The following is a 21,493-nucleotide window of genomic DNA, read 5'->3' as shown; positions in this document are numbered from 1 at the left end:
TTGCTTATCATTTTATTAACAGCACTGTGCATACTTCCAAAGTGATATGAGCTTTAAAAACCATCAAAAAGTTAATGAATGCCTTTTACTGATAAGAAGCGACACAGCTACATGGAACAACGGCTCCCTCTTCTGGCAGAAAGTTGAAGTTCCCCCCCGACTTGGGGACGGGGGGGTGGTAACAGGGCTGGTGCTCTTCAGGCACCTCTGAGGCTTTAGTGCTGATCTGGGATCTGGTTCATCTTTCATGTGAAGAGAGATGAACGAAAGGAAGCTGAGGCCTTTCACAGATCAGTGCTTGTACTTTACAGATGACGCTGACACGGCTGACAAGGCAGAGGGGGAAAGACTAATACAAGCAATACTGCAACAATCTTACCTTCAGAGATCAACAGGTACAGATTGGTACCTACACACTCTCTTCAAAAAATAAAGGCCTTACTCTAAACATGGTGAAGATCTCTAAACATATGGCACTGCTCACAGAATTATTCACTTAAGTAAACAAAACCTTTGGAACAAAAATACATGTACAGGAATGCAAACTGAAATAAAAACAGCCTTTTTTTTCTTTTATACCACTAACTATACAATTTGCTTTCCTTTAGAGTGACAGTATCAAAGCACAAATTGGTATACTGTGTGAAAAACAAATAAAAAGGTAAATAATACACAACAATGACTTGCGCTGTCCTCGAAACATTAACAAAACATTGGTACAGTAATGAGGATCGGGGGAACTCCCCATGTCCATTACCCATCATTCAAGAAGTTTCTCAAGGCAACTAGGAACAGAAAAAAAAAAAAAAAAAAAAAAAAGGAACTAGAGGATGGCCGGACAGCACGCGGAGATAGCGTCCAGTCAACAGACAGCATTACCCAGTATAAGCTAAAGCTAATTAGCTATTGACAGGATTCACATCCTCCCAAAATAAACAAAAAACATTCTTCATATGCTGGGAGAGGTTCAAGTCAATGTACCTAAAAGCTCCTTTGCATTTATTAATCTGTTCATTCATAGTACCTGGAAATGAAGCTGCTCTCTCTAGTCCTGCGAACAAAGGAAATAAAATGTAAAATGTGCAAGTTATAATGTGACCAAAAAAAAAAAAAAAAAAAAAAAAAAAAAGTAATAGGCTACTGGTGTGACTTCATTAAGTGGATACTTTAGGCTACATGTCACCTGGACAAGCAGAAGATGGCAGATGAGCTGCTGTCTATGCCAATAAAGAGTCTTCTCCGGTTTTGGACATCCAGGGTGAACGCCACTTGTTAAGATAAACATTATTCCTGAGTTAGTTCTTACAGTTGGCCCAAATACTGATTTTTAATGTAGACTTGGGGGTGGGCCAGCAAACCCATGAGCCTACTTTTTTTTTTTTAAAAGCCTCAGCAATTCACTTCCTTTTAATGGGGCGATCCCCCGAGAAGAAAGGAAATGGATGTCAAAGTGAAGCCTGAATCTATGACTAAATGCATTTTGTTTTGCTTTATTACAGAGTCGACCTGCAGAGAATCAGAGAGGAAAAAAAAAAAAAAAGGTTTAAAAACACTGAAGAGTCGACAGCTTGAGAGGGCTGCAGGCTCACAAGCCGCTTGTACTTTCAAGTATGCTACATTACGGACTGGAGAAACACGGGCGATACTGTCACTTTAAAGAACACGGTTAAACACAATATTCACAAATGTACATTTAAGGCTTAATTGTTTAGCACTAACAATAGTAGCAGCAGTGAAGCACTTCTGAATTAATGATAATAACAATATTTATGATCATATTACAATAATATATTACCAAAGTAAATCAATAACATTTTTTTTTTTTTGTTTCATAACACCGGACCGAGCTGGAGACAGAAACCCGAGCCAGCCAGCCAAAAGACAAAATGAAAACGTTTCAGCCGCCACGGATCACAGAACACTAGCCTGTCTGGTACTGCAGGGTCGTCAACATTAGTACGTCCTCTAATTATCTCACTGCCAGGCTGTACAGCTACACTAGGCCCTGCCATATGAGTTAGAGCAGTAGTCTGAGTATACTGACTGTAATTCCACATTCATGTTGTACAGGAACAGGGGTTCATTTAAGAGCAGTTCACACACACTCACACACACTCACACTCACACACACACACACACACACACACACACACACACACACACACACACACACACACAGAGATACACACACACACAGACACACACTGCCAGATAACAGTCCAGACCTGAAACCATCGTCATGCTACGTTGAAAAGATACAACACGACAAAACAAGCATGTTCTCTAAAAAAAACAAAAAAACAAAAAAAAAAAGTACCAAAGAAATGTTGTTAATCAAAGGCCATAACAGACTGAATTCATAATGAAAAAGCGCCGCTGCATGTCTTCTAAGCTGCTGCTGACTGACAGATCCTGGTGAGGAAGACCCCTCTGACTCTTCCTCTTCCTCACAGATACTTCTCCACACTCACATGCCTCAGTCCAACAGAATCTGGTCCCTGTCTACCCACAACGCTTGTACCAACAGCGACCCTCCAAGCTGAAATCATTTTCACATACTGTATATGCACGTACTGTATATATTACACACATTTAATATACATTTACTCATATATTAAATTTTCATATAGACATACATTTTTAGTTTTATTTGTGAGGTGTTGGTTACATTTTCAGCAAGAGGCTTCAAAATGAAAGATAAGAATCTGTCTTCCCAGGATTCCTGCGAAATGTCTCACACCATGTGGCGTCCCCATCATTGTTCCACATGCGCTCAGTCGGTCCTGCGGAGATGTTCTTGAAAAGGAAGAGGCCTGCTGGAGCAGTTTAAAAGAAGGCCAGACACTGTTGAAAGCGCATGGAGTGCAGGGCGCAGAGTCCCAGAGATGCTGTGAGCTCACTGGAGTAACAGCCAGTTATAAAATCCACAGGGGCGTGGGGCGTCAGCCAGCACCGGAGGTAGTGCTGCAGGCAATGGGCTTTGGGTTGGGCTGTGCCAACCTTAACCCAACCAGGCTGGGCCAAGCGAGGGCGAGAGAGCAAACATGAGAGAGGGCACAGGAAGTGTGCTATGTGAGAATATGCGCGGTGGAGGGAATAGAGACAAACTCGCGCAGGATATTTTTAGCCATTTCAATATTGTTCTGTGCAATCATCAGTGCTTTCTGGATGTCCTGGTACGAGTATCCCTGACTCATGAGGTGCTCTATCTCACTACTAATTTGAGAGTTGGCTTCTCCTCCTGTTGCTCCACTGCTGGGAACGCCAGGGACGGGTGGGACAGGGCTGTGCCGACGCTCTGAGTTGATTCGTCTGGGCAGGGGCTTTGGGGGTCTCTCTGGTGCTTCCACCATATCTGAGAAGGCTGAAGAAATGAGGGTGAAGAGTGAGTGTATATATCTCTGGAGCCAAAACATCTTGAACACACTTTACTTTGAAGTTTTGGTTATATCTTAAACAACATAAATTCATTTAAAAAATGTACCTTCCTGGAGATCATTTAGATCTAATTACAAATGAATCTTTTTCTCTTTAATTATGCACCTGTAGCAGGTTTGTCTGAGGTTAGCTTCATGTTTTTAATCATACTGTATATGTGGTGAACTGTGTTTACACTGCAGCAACTTTTAATGAAACTTTTAATGTCAGCTTCTGTTAGTCGCTTCATTTATTCTCAGATGCAAAGATTTCGATCTTTAATGAAACACTTGAATGCTGTCTTGTAAAGAAACTGCAGAGCACATTAAGACCGTTGGCCACCAAAAAGCTTCAGGTATATACACCAACGACCAGGAAACCACCTGTCGTTATGACTCCATCAAGTCTGTCAGGCTCTCCACCAAACTCCTCTGATGAAAAAGCCCAATGTTAAATGCAGTGCTCCATGGTCTTTTACTGAATGTCAGAGGTTTGTTAAGACCACTAAAGCTGCACTGTATAAATTTTTACATCCAAGTAATTTTATGAAACAGACCCTAATTTTCACCCTTGCCAGCCTGATACTGCACAATATTACTGTCACCACTGATGTAGAATTTGAACTTTTAAATGTCAAATCTCTTAATAAAAGCCCATGTTATGGTCGGTTTACCCAAACCTCATAAAGTATTTCTCACTTACCCAAATGATATTTAGCCATTTAAATTACAACTTTTATTTCATACTTCCTGACAGCCAAAGGCCATGCTTTAGTACCAGATATCCCCATCTAGCTTAGATTGAGATAATATACTAAATGTCTTGTATTAATATCACAAATATTAAATGATTTGTTTAATTATAATTAGTTACTATCAAATAATATCAACCCTCATTATTTGTGTTTTTTTGTGTAGTTATTTATTGGAGGACCAAGTGCCAAATACTCAACAATATATATTCAATAGTTCTGATGATTAGAAGTTATACCATGTATTAAAAACAAGTCCTGACTCAAACCAAAGGAAACTTACATGCAGCAGCTCCAGCGTCAGAATCTAAAGAAAGGCGGCTGAAAGCAGCTGTGGAGGATGAACTCGAAGAAGAGGATGAAGAGGAGGAAGAAGACCCTGCCAGTTCTGAAAGGGTCCGTCGTGCAGGGGGCAACGGCAGTCGGGGTTTCGGGAAATCGTAGCCATTTTCCTCTTCTTCTCTGTCCTCTGCTGGGTGGTCTCTGGGACCATTGGTCAGTGCCAGAGGGGGCAACTCTGAATAATCTGGGAAGGATGGAAGATGATGCATTAGTATTCTGAAAGAAGATTTTCAGCATAAGCTTGTTTTCATTCATATAAACAGATAAATATGTCCTAAAACAGCTTTAGATGATTCACTACTGTAACCAAAAACATCATTTACATTGACGCCAACACTGAGTAGCAACAGTAAGTGTCTTTCCAGAAGGCTTATTTTCAGAAGATTGAGACTACCTGGTTAAAGCTAGGTTTATTCCGCCCCGACACAGATAAATAAATCATTTTAGGGTGGTAAACAGTAAGCTCTGCTTCAAGGTGCAGCAGTGGAAAGGCTTAAAACTTACCACGCTCAACTGATCTTACTACATGAATCAAAATACCTGAATCTCTGGCTTGCTGTGACCTGGCTTGGATGTTGTACATGGCTTCATACATTTGAGGTCCACCATCCTCTAGTTCACCCAGTGCCAGCCTACAACAGGAAACAAGAATAATACACTATCAGTAACAGCAACAGATGTAAGAATCTTCTCATTTCCATGTGCTGCAGAATGTGGATTCATTGAGTGTACCTTGAGTTGAGGGTGGGGGCTTGAGCCTGTGACTGGAGTGCTGATAGAGACTGATGTTGCGGCCTCAGGACTGGTGGAGAATCTCCTACAGGTGGTGCTGTGATGGGGGGCAGGACAGGACGAGACGAGGGGATCATGTACTCTGACTCCTCGTCGCTGTCGCGTGCATCCTCGCTTGCCACTGACCTCAAAGCTGAAGTCGCTCTGAAAACAAACAACCCAAGAATATTTATCGTGGAACTGTAAACTTGGAAACAAGCTTCCTAAAATCTGTGCATCTTTGTGAGCATTTATAATCACACTGTGATCAGCAAATGAGAGAAAATGTTGTGCCAGTACAAAGCTGTTGTACCTGTTTGCCAGTGCATAGATAGCGTTGGCTGAAACTGAGGGCTTGACTTTGGGGTTGTCATAATCTTGACCGGCTGCTGCGGCAAAATTCTGAAAAGGAAGCAGAAAGTGAAATGTCAGAAACGTAAAGAAAAAAAGAAAGAAAATGAACACACACTAAAATGTAATTGTGGTGCCACTTAGGCAGCGAGGACAATAATGAATAGACCTTCATTTAATTTACGTGTGATCAAAATGTGGCTATGTGTGAGTGACATATACAGTATACTGGATTATTAGAGGATGGTGCCGCATTTGTATTTTCCCTTTGTCTTACTTTGACAGTTAGTACGAACTTCAATGCTGTGTGCTTTAAACTGTGGCCAATGAAAACACATGAAATCAAATGATAGGTGTTTTGTGGTTCTTCTGACCAGCTGATGATCCAGACTGAGGGAGCTGTTGTTCTTCTGCGAGTCCGAGCGTGTGTCCAGAGCTGAGGGCAGCGCCAAGGGGAGGGAGTGTCGGTTGGAGAGTTCTCTAACACCTGCCCGGATATCCCCACCCAGACTCGACACTTGGGTGGACGAGGAAGATGACGAGGAGGATGAGGAAGATGAGGTGGGAGCCTTGGGAACAGGCCTGGAGTTCCAGTCAGCCATCGGCCGGTTTGGGGGAGCTGGAGGCAGTTTATCTCGAAGGGGCTCCCCCGGAGTGCAGGGTAATGGCCGCCTTTGCATCCGTCCATCAGGACCCGTCCCCGCGGCGTGGGGGCGGTCTGGAGGAGGAGGAGGGGGGAGATCCCTCAGCGCTGGGGGGAGTGGTAGAGGCTTGTCTTTGTGGTGAGATGCTGCCTAGAGGGGAGAAACAGAGATGGAGGGAGCTCATTTAGACCACATACAATATTGATGATGAATCAAAGAAAACACAGAGCTTACTTCAGTGCTGGAAAAAAAATCAATTTGCAACAAGACCCATGTGTTTGCATTCATCATCATAAACTACAATATACACAAGTTAGAGAATAATATCCAAGAAGAATGTGGCTTCTTAGCTGCAGACAATTTCAGCTATTTCACCTATGTACAGTTTCCGTTTATCTACATTTAAGGAGAAATATGTGGCAATATGAATGTGTGGAAATGCACTCTTGAAATATAGTTAAGAATAAAATACACAAGAGATACAGGAAATGATTACATACTGATTACAACACTCTTGAAAGAAAGTGAAATATTTTGGGAAACATAATTGTTTGAGAGTTTGGTGAGAAGATAGATGCCACTCTTATATTTGTACACTAAATCTGAAGCTGCAGTCAGTTAGCTTAGCTTCACACAAAGAGCAGAAACGAGAGAAACAACCAGCTTGGCTCAGTCCAATGGTACAAAATCCGCCTACCAGCTTCTCTAAAGCTCACTAATTAACACTATATCTGGTTTATTTTGGTCTGTACAGAAACTAAGGTGTGAAAGCAGTAATTCACTTTTACTGGGGATAATGTGCTGGACTATTTCTCATCTATCTCATGAACGAGTAACAGCTTGAGATGTTTAAATTCTGTCAATGCAAAATATTATAAACATTCAAAAAGTCCTTTCATTTTCTTGTGACAACCCTTTTAGCCTTAAAGCAAAAACACATCCATCTAGACATAAACTGACTATGAATCACTTAAAAACTCCTGTATTAACTTCTTATCTTTATGGAGTATAATCAGTAACCAAATTCTTTAGAACTTGTAAATGAGTGCAGTGGTCAGAGATGGAGCTCTGGCCTGCTGTACGTTCAATTACCTTAGAGGTGACTCCAGGGCTGGAGGCACCAGGGGGGTTGGAAGATCTGTGCGGTAGCAGGTCTAACCTGGGCGGAACGGGAGGAAGAGAGGACTGAGGAGCCGTGGACATGGGTGATGGAGGTCGCTCCACCTGGATCACACACACACACACACAAAAACAACATTTTAACACAAAGGCAACTTTTCATGAAACACTTGATACATAATTGCTGTTGTCGATTTAACTCCTGTCAGACTACCTAATCATACTTGAATTACAAAGAACACACAGCAGTACAGTTCTCATATTATTTCACCTTCATCACTATCTAGAATTGATGACTATAAAAGAAAGAAAATCATGAAGTAACAATATTTTTTGCGATGATCACTCACTTGATAAAGATATATAAAGGAGGCAAGATATTTTATAGTTTAACAATAAACTGTATGTATAAAATGACATCAGTGCACTGAACCAGTAAACTTCACTGCACATTTAAAAATGATAAATAACTATAAATAAAAACTTGAATTAAGGATCATGTATACATAAAATGATGCCTACATGTCTAATATATTGACACATATTGGATAACATAAATCCTGGAAGCAATTTATCTGTGATAAGCCGATTTGGCTGATAATATCAACCAATATCTGATAAATAGAATAAATAAAAGTGAAATACAATTCTTAATCTATTAAAATTGAATTAGCTGATTACAGAAACTTGCTCTGGGTAGAATATTGGCCAAATTGTCCTTGACCTGAAGAAGTTTAAGGTCCAAGTATTTCCACATGTTGACAAAATGGTTGTTGCCTTTAAAATTCTACACAGCACAGCTCATAGAAGAGGTGCATTTTCCTCAGATTTCCCCCCAAAAGCAAAGAAAGGAAAAAGAAGACTCAAAGACTCATTTTGTTTCAACATGAAACACATGAAACAAACACAAATCAACACAAAATATTTATGAAGTACAGAAAAGTACATTTAAAGAAATACTGAAAAAAGGAGAAAGAGTCCAAATCAGTACTCAAAGCCAAATTTATTCCAGAGACCACATCAAAGTGTGTGTGATCTCAGGTATTCACCTACTCTATAAGCAGACTAATGCACACAGAGTCTCTCAGAGGTGCATAAAAGATGGAGGATAGGAGAATGCCCCACATATCAAATACCGAGAGGCACAAAAAAAGCAGCTACCTTGGCACCATGAAAGATGGAGATGAAAGACTTTAGATATGAGCAGTGAGGTTGAAGCTCACTAAAAGTGAAAAGGGCAGGCAAGGAGCGTTTCATCTGTAGAGAGATGGGTCTCTCAGAAAAAAAAAAGAGGACAGTGGGAACCTGTGAGGTGCACCCCAGGCATCAAACCAGCCTCAGCATTTTATCAGCTGAAAATACCAGAACCACCTGCCCAGTGGCATGGCTGGAACATCTCCCAAAACTTAAGTAACTTTTTTTTTTCTCAATAAAGTCAAGTTATTTCAACATTCTTACCTTTGTACAGGCAAGTTTGCTCATCATGAGGTGGGGGTCTTCAAGTCTGTCATCGTCATCATCATCATAGCTGGGTGATGGAGCACCCTCAGCCCCGAACAGGACCCTGCATGAGCCCCCACTGTTGTCCTTGGGGTCAAAAGGATCCACGACGATAGGCTCCGTACCCTTAATCTCACAGCGACAGAAGGGACATCCCGTTCCCTGACCCTCTGACTCCTGCAGATGTGGAACAGAGCACAGAGATGAAAGGTGCTTTTGTGCTTTTATATGTCATGTTATGTCTGTAGCAAAGAGTTCAGTTCAGTCAACAGTCATTTTACTCTCAACAGGTACGAGTTTTGACACTTTGCAAATCAACCCACGCAAACCCTGTTCCCATCCACCCACTCTCATACCTGCCAGGCAGTGAGACAGGAGGTACACATGAGATGACCACAGGGCTCAATCTTCACATCCTTGTCATTCTCTGCACAGATCTTACACAGCTGGAAAGTCGAACCCATCTCACAGTACAGCTCATATTGCTCCTGAGGGGAGGAAATGAGACGACAATGAGCTTTCAGTAACATCATACGGTACACTAACACCACCTGAGATCATTTAGAAAGAGGCTGCGAGGCTCTGGAGCAAAAGTTCATGTTAACATGTGGGGGCGTATTTTTTCGTTTCAATCTTGTGCTAAAACAAAATGAGTCTGTTCAAAAAAACACCAAAAAAACACAACTAAAAAAGGATTTGTGATCATGATAAAACAACAGATAGGTTAAAATACATCAGGGTGGATATTCTTGTCGTTGTTTTCTGTGAATTGTCTTCGTCATTTAACATGTCATGTCCTTTGTTGTGATCACAGAAAGCAATAGTGCAGGGCAGAGGGGGGTTTCCCATAATGCTTTACAGTTGAGAGAACACTTTGTCTTAACTGTAAAACCATTACATTGTGAAACCAACCATTTATTTCTAACTTTATTTGCACTTAGCTTGAAGCCATGTCCATTAAAGCCAAAACATCCTGTTAAAAAAGTATTTTTGCATACACCCATTACGTAGTACTGTGATATGGACATTTTTTTAAACCCTATACTTGTTTATTAGATTCTTGCTTATGAAACAGTTACGTCAAACAGAAAACACCAAGCCTTATTTAAATATTTGGTAAGCTATTTAATCGTGACAAACACAACTCCTATGAAATGTTTTATCACGTCTTCTACTTCTGCTTCCCTTTAGTCATGCAATGCAACATCACTTTTTTTATATAACAGAGATCTCTACTGGGCTGCATGTCCACTGAAAAAAAATCATATTGACTTTATGAATAAAATACCAAGGGGTAGCAGGAATGTAAAAGGTATTAAAGAGTGAGGATGCAGTCTGAGGAGTGCGCTGCTCTAACCTGTGTGACTTTGATGTGGTCTTGAGGCGAAGGCTCACACAGTCCCGTCAAGTCAGGGTTCTGGGTCCGGCCATCAGGGAACAAATAGCTGTTGATGCAGAGGTGCAGACATTTAGATTGCTACACAGATAGAGGCATACTCTCCTCTCCTCTCTGAGTATCCTTGGGTGTATGGACATGCATTTTCATTTCAAAGTTATCATCATCATCATTATTATTAGTTGGTATGATTATACTGCATGTACACCTAACAGGCAGTGGTAATGAAAACATCTGTTCAACCCATTCATTCAATCTGGCAACGTGTTTTAGTACCATCACAGAGATGATGCATGTACAGCTCGTGATTATTTTACAAATGGGTCAGATGCTATAATTACCATTTGATAAATGCTTTGCAGATGCAGGCGATACACTGTGTAGGCTTTCCCAGTTTAAAATCAGCATTTAATTACAGGTTGGGATAAGCCACCCATAGCTTTCATTAAAACAAAGGAATCAAAATTGGCATAAGATGATGAGTTTTATGCCAGCTAGCTAAACCACTGAGTGAGCTGCATTAGAAACCAACAGTTCTATTCTGGTTATGATAACAGTCGAATGATGGGAGCAAGCAACATGATATGGCTGGACTGGTTTTAGAGCTGAAAGGCAGATTCAATCATGGGATGCAAAACAGAACAGCATAGTTTACATAGAGATGCATGCTCTGTGGGACTTGGAAAGAAAAGAAAAAGGAGAAGTAAGAGGATAAAGAGAAGCCCTGCAAGTGACAGGAAGCTTGACTTACAGATCATGCATTAAAACTGCATCAAATACAGACCATGAACCAGCCGTACAGACACAGAACAGCAGATCAGAGGGCCAGAATAAACTTCTCAATGACATGAAAATGACAGATGAAAAAGTGTGCCAAACAAAATGCTACTGGACTTACAATCCTTCCCTGAAGCCATCTATGAGAGCTTGGAAGAGGGGTTTATTGTGGGGAATGGTCTGGAGGATGTTTCCATCTGCTGTCACGTAGCCGATGGCCCACTGGCCCAGCCGTGTGCAACTAAGTCGGAAGATGTAACTGAGGAGAGACACGTGAAAAATAAGACATGGTGAATTTGTATCGGGGGTCACACTGTGTTATAAGGAGGTGAAAGATCAAACAGTCAGGGAGTGTAAATTATGCACAGTAAATGTATTCTTTATATTATTTGGTAGGCAGAATAACGCATGAAAATAGTAGACACCAGTCATTGTCAAAGATAAACATATAAAAAACTAAAAAAAAGTGGTTCACTTGAAATGCAATACAAAGCATTATGCATATTTAATATACATGAAAGACATAAAAACTTCACAAAATACCGAAATAAGTCATCAGACAAGGAAGATAATATAGCAAGTTTAACATCACAACTCATCATTGCTAGTATGAATTAAAGTTGTAGGATAAATAACCAATGTCAAGCAAATGCAATTGTACTGTGGCATCAGTGAGTGTACTTTCATCACCAGTTGGGGGGGCGAAAGTGGACTGACCACCTGACTGGATTCAGGTTAACTGGCCTGGAAGAGTTTAAAGCACAGCTGCTTGACATGAGACACGCAGCGAGAGCCGGATCAAGAAAGACATGCAGCCGCTCTCCAGTAATTTGCCTTTTAAGGCCCGTTTGTTTCTATGTACAGGTTGGTGAGTTGATCCATTTGTAATAGGAAATGACTAGTTAAGACTCAGCTCCTGTCTTTGTTAATACTTTAAAAGATAGCATTCAAGACCAGCTGGGGGCCGCTAGTGTCTGATGTAGGTAGGCCAGAAAAAAAGAGCATTACATTAATCCATTCTATGAGATTAAAGTATGTGTTAGAATTCCTGCACTAATACCGGTCGAAATCTACAGCATCGAAATGCTCTGCTCACATTGACCAATAACGGCTAGGATGTCAACATTGCCCAACGCAGGCCGGGCTGAAGAAGTGACATCAGCTTTCAGCGTACAATCAGGCCATTGATGCTAGGTACCAGTGCCAAGCTGCCCTGGGTCCTTCACACACAAGCCCACACACACACACACACACACACAAACACACACCATAGCATAACTGCTACGTAAAACTGGAACCAATTTTGAACTTATGCTCTGCCTGTCATTGTATTGATGCAAAGCCAAACCTAGATCATTTGCATTTCTTTGTGTGTGTTTGTGTGCACAGTAAAAGCACCATCAACCACCATCACTAAGGTAACAATGATGGTTTTATTTGACTATGTACATCTCGCACACGTCATCACCTGAGCAGGGACATAAATAAGTCCTGAGGGCTACAGCATGGCATGCCCAGGAAACACATGAACATTGTTACATGACATGTCTTGTCTATTCATTCATTCACTCATTCATTCGTTTTCCATACCGCCTATCCTCTAGAGGGTTGTGGGAGGGCTGGAGCCAATCCCAGCTGACATTGGGCGAGAGGCCGGGTACACCCTGCACAGGTCGCCAGTTCATCACACGGCTAACATATAGTAGACAAACAACCATTCACACTCACATTCACACCTACAGGCAATTTAGAGTGACCAATTGACCTAAACTGCATGCTTTTGGTTTGTGGGAGGAAGCCGGAGTACTCGGTAAGAACCCACGCAGGCATGGGGAGAACATGCTAGCTCCACAGATAAGAGCCCCAGCCGGCCCGGCAGGTTCAAACCGACAACCTTCTTGCTATGAGGCAACAGTGCTAACCATGACATTGTTGAATTGTTCAATTTCACTGATAATATAAAAGTGTGTTGCTCACAAGGACCAAACATGTGTTACTACAGGCTGATGATGGGAAAAAAAAAAAGGTTCACAGTAAGTCAACTTGAGATGACTGTGAGGACATAACCAATGAGGAAACGTGCAGTTATTCCTATATTGCTGCATTCACACCAAGAAGCAAGTGTCATCAAATGAGACCACATTGTATTTAGACATAGGATTGCCTTATAAGGTGCGTGAGGTATGCGTCTCTTTATGTCTTACCTGCCAGGCTTGTGAATGAACTTCTGCAGCCGTGCTTTGACCTCATCGTACGTTAGGAAGGCCATGTACCCGGGATGAGTAACTGCCAAGCTGTTCCAGTTCCGCAGAAGGGACGACCAAGGCTACACACACACACACACACACACACACACACACACACACACACAAAAGAGAAAGTGAGTCATCTGATGTGTGAACGCATGGGCAGTGCAATATAACAGTGTGAGCAGAGCAATGGAGAAATATACTACATTGTGGGTGACGTTAAAAAAACAACTGTTTACTGAGCATCAATGTGATTTACAATGTCCATTTCAACCTGGGTCAAGTATTGTAAAAATGTGTTTTAAGCAGAATTTACAACACATAAAACAGCATGCAACTGATTCACTACCATCTGGCGCCGAAGAATGAGGAAGGTTAAATGGATGCTAGCAAACTGCTTCCCATATAAGAGGCAGGCAAAAGTTAACACAGGTGTTTATGTTGCTTTCTTTAAAGACTAAATGACCAAACATCAGGTCAATCCACCCGAACAATAAAAAGATAGACATGTGATAACTTCAACAAACTTATACTGAGTGTGGTGGTGAGTAGGTGGTTCCGCATTTGCTCTCAGTCGTCTGAATGGTGTGTGAAAGGAAGTAGAATTAACACATACAGCACTTAAAATGAGCTGCAAAAGTCATGACCACGTTTAACGCTGCACAACCGTTTCTATGTAAAAACACAGCGATGTTATCAAGCTAAATAACAAAAAGGGACTGCCTGGTTCACCGGCAGTTTCACTGTATTACCTAAAAATAATATCTGATGTTGACTATTTATACTTTTTGAACAAAGGAAGTGGCAAGTTGAAACTAAGATAAGTTGTATCCTCTCTCTCTCACGTAATGAATAGTGATCATGTATTAGTAGTTGCGTTTTGAGTAATATACATATACACTCAACTGAACCAGGCGAGTTAACTTTCCACTACAAGGTTGACTTGCTATCACCACCACATCATTCAGCCTAAATATACTGCATAAAATAAAGACATTTGAAGGACTCTTGATAGTAAGAAGAATAAAAAAAAACACACCATATAAATACAAGGCTAAAAGGACAGAGCTCAAAATGGCCACAGGTTCACTTCCTCTTCAAAGTTTGAAGACATTATGAGAAGGGTTTTTTTTTTTTTTTTGTTTGTAAGGAGGGTCATAGGAAATGTATTCTGTTTAGGCTTCATTAAGTCTGTCGGAGCACTGCACACAAATAGCAAGGAATAATAATGCTTATGGGATAAAAAACACACGCTATTGCATGCAAGGTTTTAGATGATCTCAATTTAAATTTAAAGAGTTTATATGTGAGATGGTATAAAAGGGTTTTCATTTAGCACTGTGTTAATGACAGAACTGAAAGAGAATGGAGTACAAATAAGCTCTGAAGATGATGCCTGATAAACCCACCCTCTGCCCTCCTCTTTCTTTTTATCCTCCCGTCTTTCTCCTGCAGCCTCATGCTATGCTGATAGAATGAGAAGGAGCTGCATAATCTCTGTGTAGCACCTTCACCACATTAAATATACACCGAAACACTCAAAAAACGTACGAGCTGTGTGCTGCTTTGTCTATAACATTGCAAAATATGTTGGCTGCATTTAGGTCTTAAGCTCACCACAACTCCCAGCACATGAGAAAGGCGCTCATAGTGTGGTCTATCAATTACAAAGTTGAGTCAGGGTTTGGCAAAGTAAACCGACTCATAAACTGCTGAAAGAACGCTCTACAGCCCCAATGGGTATGCTCGGTTCATAAAGATTCCTCTCTAAGGAATTATTCCACAAATGTTCATCCTCGCTGTTCGTCTAGTAGTAAGAAAGTAGAGCCTTAGGGGAGCACATGTAATGGTGAGTGTCCTTGAGAAGGAGTTCAGTATGGCTATCTAGCTAGAAAAAAAAAACAAAAAAAACAAGTCTGGGCCATATGACAACAGACACCCAATTAAGAGGATAAAATCATTGCCACGCATTTCTATCTGTCGAGAGGGAAGAGCTTCAACATTAAGTCCCAATCTGACGACGTGAATAAGTCAGCAGGCGTCTTGCTAACAAGTTGATACAGTTAGCCAAAAAAAGATGTGGCAGATTAGTTTAAGTTCATTACGTACAGCTCAAATGAAATTTGTTTCCTACAACGCGACTGCTACAAACTGCTCTCAATCTGTCTTCTCTATCATCGGACTTCCTATGCACATTTCTCCCCTCGTTAACTCACACAAAAGTGATTACAGAGGGAGAAAGGTGCGGAGAGTTCATGCGTGTGTGTGTGTGTATGTTCACTACCTGGAATAGCCTAGTGAAGATGTCAAACTCAAAGACAGAGATGTAGTCGTTGCAGGTGAGGTCTATGGTGGACTTGAGGGCCATGGCTTCCAATCCGGAACTGATGGCATGAAACTCGTGGAGAGACTGACGGAAAACCTTCCAAGGCACGATGGTCCTGTAATAAACACAACAAAAACAGATGATGACATCCTCGTGAAAAAAATGAAACAGGAATCAAACACAACACATCATAAATAATAAGTATTGAATGTAGACTATCTGCACGCTTGCTTTCGGCACTGTCTACATGCAATATAGATGAAGTGACATGAGCAGTTAATTCTTGAGTATCTGCATATAACACACCACAAAGACTTCTAAATACACATATAAGCTGCTTTTCAAATAAAGAAGCAAAATTCTAATGATTCAAAAACCAAATGCTATTTTGTGAAGAGATTATATTCATAGCCCAGAATACAGCTTTAAAAGGTAAAACGGTCATGACTCTTAACCTAATGTGATCTTTCAAAAGAAAAACTTCCCAGATACGCAAACAGATCACATTTCAATGCACTTTGGCAAAAATGGACAAAATACAGAACTGTGCTTTCCCAATATCATAGGTCACTTCCTGCTGGAGATGTAAGATATATAAAAGAGTTATGAGATAAATAGGGAATTTAAAGAATTATCACACAGTATTGGGAAAACCCAGCTGTGAAAACGTTCTTAGTACTTCCACATAGCTGGTTTGTTTTGGTATGACTACACTTGGGGATTGATTCAACATATCTTCTCATTCAATTACCTTCTGTTTGTCCCAGAGAAGATGATGTATTTATTGTCTGCGGCTACTGACTATTGTTATCAGATGTCTCTTGTACATTCTCTCACTGCATTAACTGCTAATGAATTAAATGAGTGAAATTGAATTCATTTTGCTGGTGAAGTCATGTAAGGGAGTCCATGGGGGTTTAAGGGTTCCAGTTTATAACCACTGCAGTAAACTAATATTCTATCTGTTCAAATATAATACATATTTTGGCTCACTTGTCCCCGAAGGAGCGCCTCCAGAACTCTGCAGCGTCCGCCTTGGTGATGCGGAAGTTGTCACCCTGAAACAGACCGTTGGGGAAGATGGCCTTCAGCTCAGCAAGCATGTGACTGAAGATCAGCGACAGCTTGGTGAGGTTCCGCCTGTGGAAATCAAGAAGAGTGAGCGTGATGTTTCATATCTTTATTGCTGCACTGTGGTTAAAGTGTCGTTAGCATGTAGAGCAGCCTCATGAGTGAAACAGGATTCTAAAAATAAAATGATATTAGTTTGGTATTGCAGGTCAAAACGGATACCTGCATGATTATATCATTTATGAATCACTGACACATCCTGATCAGATTAAAGGTTGTGTTCCTGCTAGGCATTAGTTATTAATTACATATAACTAATACTGTTAGTTTTTGAAATGTAAACCAAAAAACAAGACACACAAAAAACCACTGGTCTTTTCTTTTTTTTTAAATCAACCATGCAGAAGTGTCACAGTGTGCAGTTGCATTTCGTCACCTGTGAAAACCAAAATGTCAATTTTCCACGAGGTCAGAAAACAGTTCTGTTTTCTGTTTCTGTTGCTCTTGTTGTAACAAGTCATTCTGGACTTTTTTTTTTTTAGTTTTTTCCTCAATCCTTAAAGAAATACTTTGAAAAAATCAAAATCACCAAATTTGGACACAGTGCAGTTTTCAGTTAACAGTAAGAAAGGGCTGTTTGGTCAGGATTAATAATATGATATAATAATATATAATGATTAATTATGAATAAAGAATAATGATCCACGTTTCCAGTTAGTGTCAGTAAGCTTGTTAAGGTGAAGGTGAAAACACGATGAGTCCTTACTGCACTGGCTTGTTCTCATACTGACAAAAAAAAACCAAAAACATAACTTACTCTGCTGCAAGATTAAGCACTTTTTTATTTAGTTTAATCAAAAATGTAGTGAAATTAGAAATGTGTAAACTTTTTTTAAATGTTTGATTCAAACATGCAGTTTCAGTCAACCATAAAGAGCAACATGGTAATTCTATTGTTTGGTAAGCCATCTGTGGCAATGCAAAAGCAGGCAGTGATGCGATGTGCCTGTCTAAATTATGAAAATATTAAAAAAATTCCAGTCTGCAAACAGAATCAGATTTTCTATGTATTTTGACTTGTAGAAAAGTGAAGCAGAGGTGACAGTGAGTTGCCATGGCTTCTAAATCACACAAAAAAGTTAATTTGCTAAGAAATAAACCAGCATTTTTCCCCCCAGTGTGGATGATGGGTGTTTATGAAGTGAAGCTAAATGTACAGAAGTTGAAGTGTATGCTCACTGACTACCTCTTCCCTCCCTCATTTGTTTGTTAGTTCATTTCTTCATTTCCTACTACAGTATTAGTCGTGACACAACCGCCATCGAGCTGCCAGGGTGGATGACGCTGTATGTGTGACATGGCTCTTTATTGCTTTTTCTATTTGCAGCTATGGGGAAGACGTTCAAGCTTTGTCTGTGTCTACAACAACTGCTTGCCACAGGTTTATCTTGCATATGTGTTATGTGCATATGAGCTCAGAGAATGGATTTTCATTCACAGACTTCCCAGACAAAAAAAACATGCGAGAAGCTTTACAGTAGCATTAAATGTGTTTTTACTTGTTTTCTTTCCCCCCACAAGGCAAACTCAGTGACTCTGACACATGAGGAGGCAACGGTTAGCCTCAGCTCTTAAAAGAAACATGATATTCAAATGTATAGTGTTCTCTTCCATAAGAATAACACCATCTTCTAAAATGTAAAGTGTGGAGATAGGAGTTGGAAAAGAAAGACATTTTTCCTCAAGGCTGGGTTTCTACTTGGTGTTTTCTCCCACTGAGAATTGTCCTTAGCTGCTTCCACAATACAGAAATAGTCACTGGTCCAGGGAGACAACACAGCAGTACACACACACACACACACACACACACACACACACGCACACAAGATTTAAATGAAGAGGCGAGGACATCCTGGTGTGTAGCTTCAATTCTCTTTGCAAAAAAAAGCTGATGAGCACAGCACTGAAGTGTAGGAGGGGGGACAGAAAAAAAAAAGGAAGATGAGATGACAAAAGTGAGAGGAGAAGGGACAAAGAAAAAGGAGACCGTGAGATGAGAGAAAGGGGAAAAAATGCACAATGTCACCATACCACTGCACCCCATGACAGCATTAGAAGTGTTATGCTGAGAAAGCCATGATTTACGAGGCAGCACAGAGGGAGATTGTGCTTTGCTGTCGGGCAGAGTGAATTGACATGCACGAGAGAGACAGCAATGAAAGCGTGGCTACACTGCAGCTGCCCCGCACTACACTACTAACCCTATGAGTGTGGAGCGAAGGGGTGGGGGCAGTGGAAAGAGTGAATGTGGAAGGAGGAGGACAGTGACTGAAGATGGAGGAATAAGATTAGTGTACGTTGAGACGCTGCCAAAATAGCCCGGCGCTTGTTAGTGTGATCGTTTTTACCTCAGAGGGAGCAGGCAAGAATCTGTGAGAGAGAAAACACTCCCAAACTGTGATAAAGCCTTATATTTAAACAGCTCTCAGCAGTAAATGATCTCCAAATAGTGAACAGTCTTGTAGAGCTGGATGTCTGATCTTTTGAACTGCTCTGCCCACTTACAATCTACAGCGAAAAAAAAAACTCGAAGCCAGATGTAGTGACGGCATGTCCTTGAAGTCAGGGCTACCCCTCATCAGTGTGGAAAATGAGACGTTCAACTACTCGAGGCATTTCCCTGAAGAGCCTCGTGCGGGTCGTGGTTGTGTGAACGCCTCCCCTGTTCCAGTGTCATCGCAGGGAACTCGAGCATTTGTGACACTGCATTTCAGGGTTTTTCTTCTGTAGCTATCATATCTCAGCGGGAGGTCCTTCTGTGTTTCTTCTGCTTCTGGCCCTACTGGCCTACTCAGAGTCTCATCAATTCGCTTGTCATCCTCTCTCTGTGCTGTGCTTTTATCAAAGTTACAACAGCCTCCCCTCTGCTCCGCTTTCATCTACGACATAATCATATGAAGACAGTTATCCTCTCTCTCGAGTTTATGCGTAGAGCTAATCTCACCTCACTCCCAGCTTTCATTTCTACATCTAGGTTGCTGCTGTGTCGTCTTATGAATCCACTTATCCACTCCCCTCATCTCTGAACTTGAAACATTCATGGTGGCTACTTAAGACTTCAAGCTTATAAATTCCTCTCTTCAAACCCACCATTTAATTTCATTTCTAATTCACCAGCAAATGCTAATGATACGTCTGAATATTCTCACTTGGGGCTGCAATTTTGATGAGCGCACTATGCTTTGAAATGTTATGATCTCACAAAGCTGGATTTCACATGTACTCAAAAGGCCAAAGGGCAATCGATTCAGGGCTGTCTAAAACTTTTTACGGCCAACATTCAATACGCTGCAGCTCTCTGAACTGAAGCTACAAGTTACCAGTCCTGCCCATTTTAGCCAATCCTAATGCAATCTAAAAAAAAAAAAGTATTTTATTTTGAAGTGAACTTTAAGTGCACTTATTCCCAGTTTCATGATGGCATTACTGTACTGACACAAGAATGTATGAAGCAAGAATGCAAATTGTTAAGCTGCTAATAAGATTTCTGTCTACCGAATGCTTCCAGCTATATTTTTAGCCTTGGCTTTAGGGATGGCAATGTCCGCCTGTTGGTCCAAATTGATATATGTCAACACAAAATATTATAAAGACATTGATGTTTCCAGACAATGAATGTTGCCCTGCTGTTATTTAAATATCTCAACAACTATTGGATGCATTAACATGACATTTGGTCCCTAGAGGATTAATTATCTGATAACTAACTCTGATCCTCTGACCTTTCATCTCACACCATCATCTGGTCAAAATACTTGTGACAAAACGAACGACATTCTCATTAGCCTTTGCTGTATTTTGTGTTTTGTACTAATTAGTAAATGTTAGCATGATATCACACTAAATTAAGATGGTGGTTAACATGAACCTAACATGAACTGATGTCACAGAGCCGCTAGTGTGGTTGTAGAGACTCACTGGCTTCATCTGGTGAAGCTCCATAGGCATGCAGAGTTAGATAATAATACCTTAGGATTTGTGGCATTTGCACCTTACACAATGTGATTCGATTCAGTGTGCATATCAATATTATTCAAATGATTGGAAGAAAGATAGGTATTTCTTAAGCAGCCATGCAGATCCTTTTGGAGATTGAAGCAAGCAGGTTAAGGGTTAATTTACCTGCATGCTGTAATTAATTGTTCAGTACACGCATGATGTTAGAGCTGTGTACTGGGGTCAAAAGCCTTAGGTCCATTTTTTGGGGTCATCAGCTAAATGGTCTAATATTGGCAGGTCTAAGCTATGTTGTGGCAAACTTTCTCTTATTCTCATTCGCTGCTGTCATTCATTTTTTCTGTCTAAACTCAGAAACAGAGCACGTAAGGGAGAGAAAATTAAAGTTGTGAACACAGATACTTGGTGTGACTGGCATCAAGCTGGCGGGGTAGCACAGCTGTCTCTGGCACAAGAGATGCACAGTGTGTCCCAGTTTCCTTTCGTCTTTATTACAGAAAGATGGAGTAAAACGATAAGAAGAAGAAGAAGAAGAAGAAGGCTGAATATCACTACGAAAATCTTAGTAAGATGCAGGTTTAAATCTAATCGCACACGTAGCTGAACAAGTGGATATCTGTTTAAGCATCTCTCTCTCTGTCCCTCTACATCCTACAATACCAGCTCTGTAGTTGGTGTGTGTGTGTGTGTTGGGCAGCAGCCAGCGCTCCAATAGCCTACCCCTACAACTGTTGCTGCTATTTAAGCTGCTGTGCCAACACG

At 40.8% G+C, this 21,493-nt stretch overlaps 1 protein-coding gene across 1 annotated transcript in view; it reads right to left on the bottom strand.

The window, feature by feature from the left end:
• Positions 1-21,493, bottom strand: part of cbl (Cbl proto-oncogene, E3 ubiquitin protein ligase) — a 37,274-nt gene continuing 15,781 nt past the window's right edge. The window contains exons 3-16 of the mRNA XM_053320762.1: positions 16,637-16,783; positions 15,602-15,758; positions 13,273-13,394; positions 11,190-11,327; positions 10,253-10,340; positions 9,252-9,383; positions 8,854-9,072; positions 7,369-7,500; positions 6,007-6,426; positions 5,595-5,683; positions 5,243-5,446; positions 5,051-5,142; positions 4,452-4,694; positions 1-3,364 (exon numbers count right to left, since the gene is read on the bottom strand). Coding sequence (XP_053176737.1) covers positions 3,069-3,364; positions 4,452-4,694; positions 5,051-5,142; positions 5,243-5,446; positions 5,595-5,683; positions 6,007-6,426; positions 7,369-7,500; positions 8,854-9,072; positions 9,252-9,383; positions 10,253-10,340; positions 11,190-11,327; positions 13,273-13,394; positions 15,602-15,758; positions 16,637-16,783 — 2,479 coding nt within the window. The 3' untranslated portion in view covers positions 1-3,068. The remainder of the gene's footprint in view (positions 3,365-4,451; positions 4,695-5,050; positions 5,143-5,242; positions 5,447-5,594; positions 5,684-6,006; positions 6,427-7,368; positions 7,501-8,853; positions 9,073-9,251; positions 9,384-10,252; positions 10,341-11,189; positions 11,328-13,272; positions 13,395-15,601; positions 15,759-16,636; positions 16,784-21,493) is intronic.

Source organism: Scomber japonicus, chromosome 6, assembly GCF_027409825.1.
Source record: "Scomber japonicus isolate fScoJap1 chromosome 6, fScoJap1.pri, whole genome shotgun sequence".
Classification (NCBI taxonomy): Eukaryota; Metazoa; Chordata; class Actinopteri; order Scombriformes; family Scombridae; genus Scomber; species Scomber japonicus.
The sequence above is the reverse complement of the archived record's forward strand: the minus strand, read 5'-3'. Positions and strand labels throughout refer to the sequence as shown.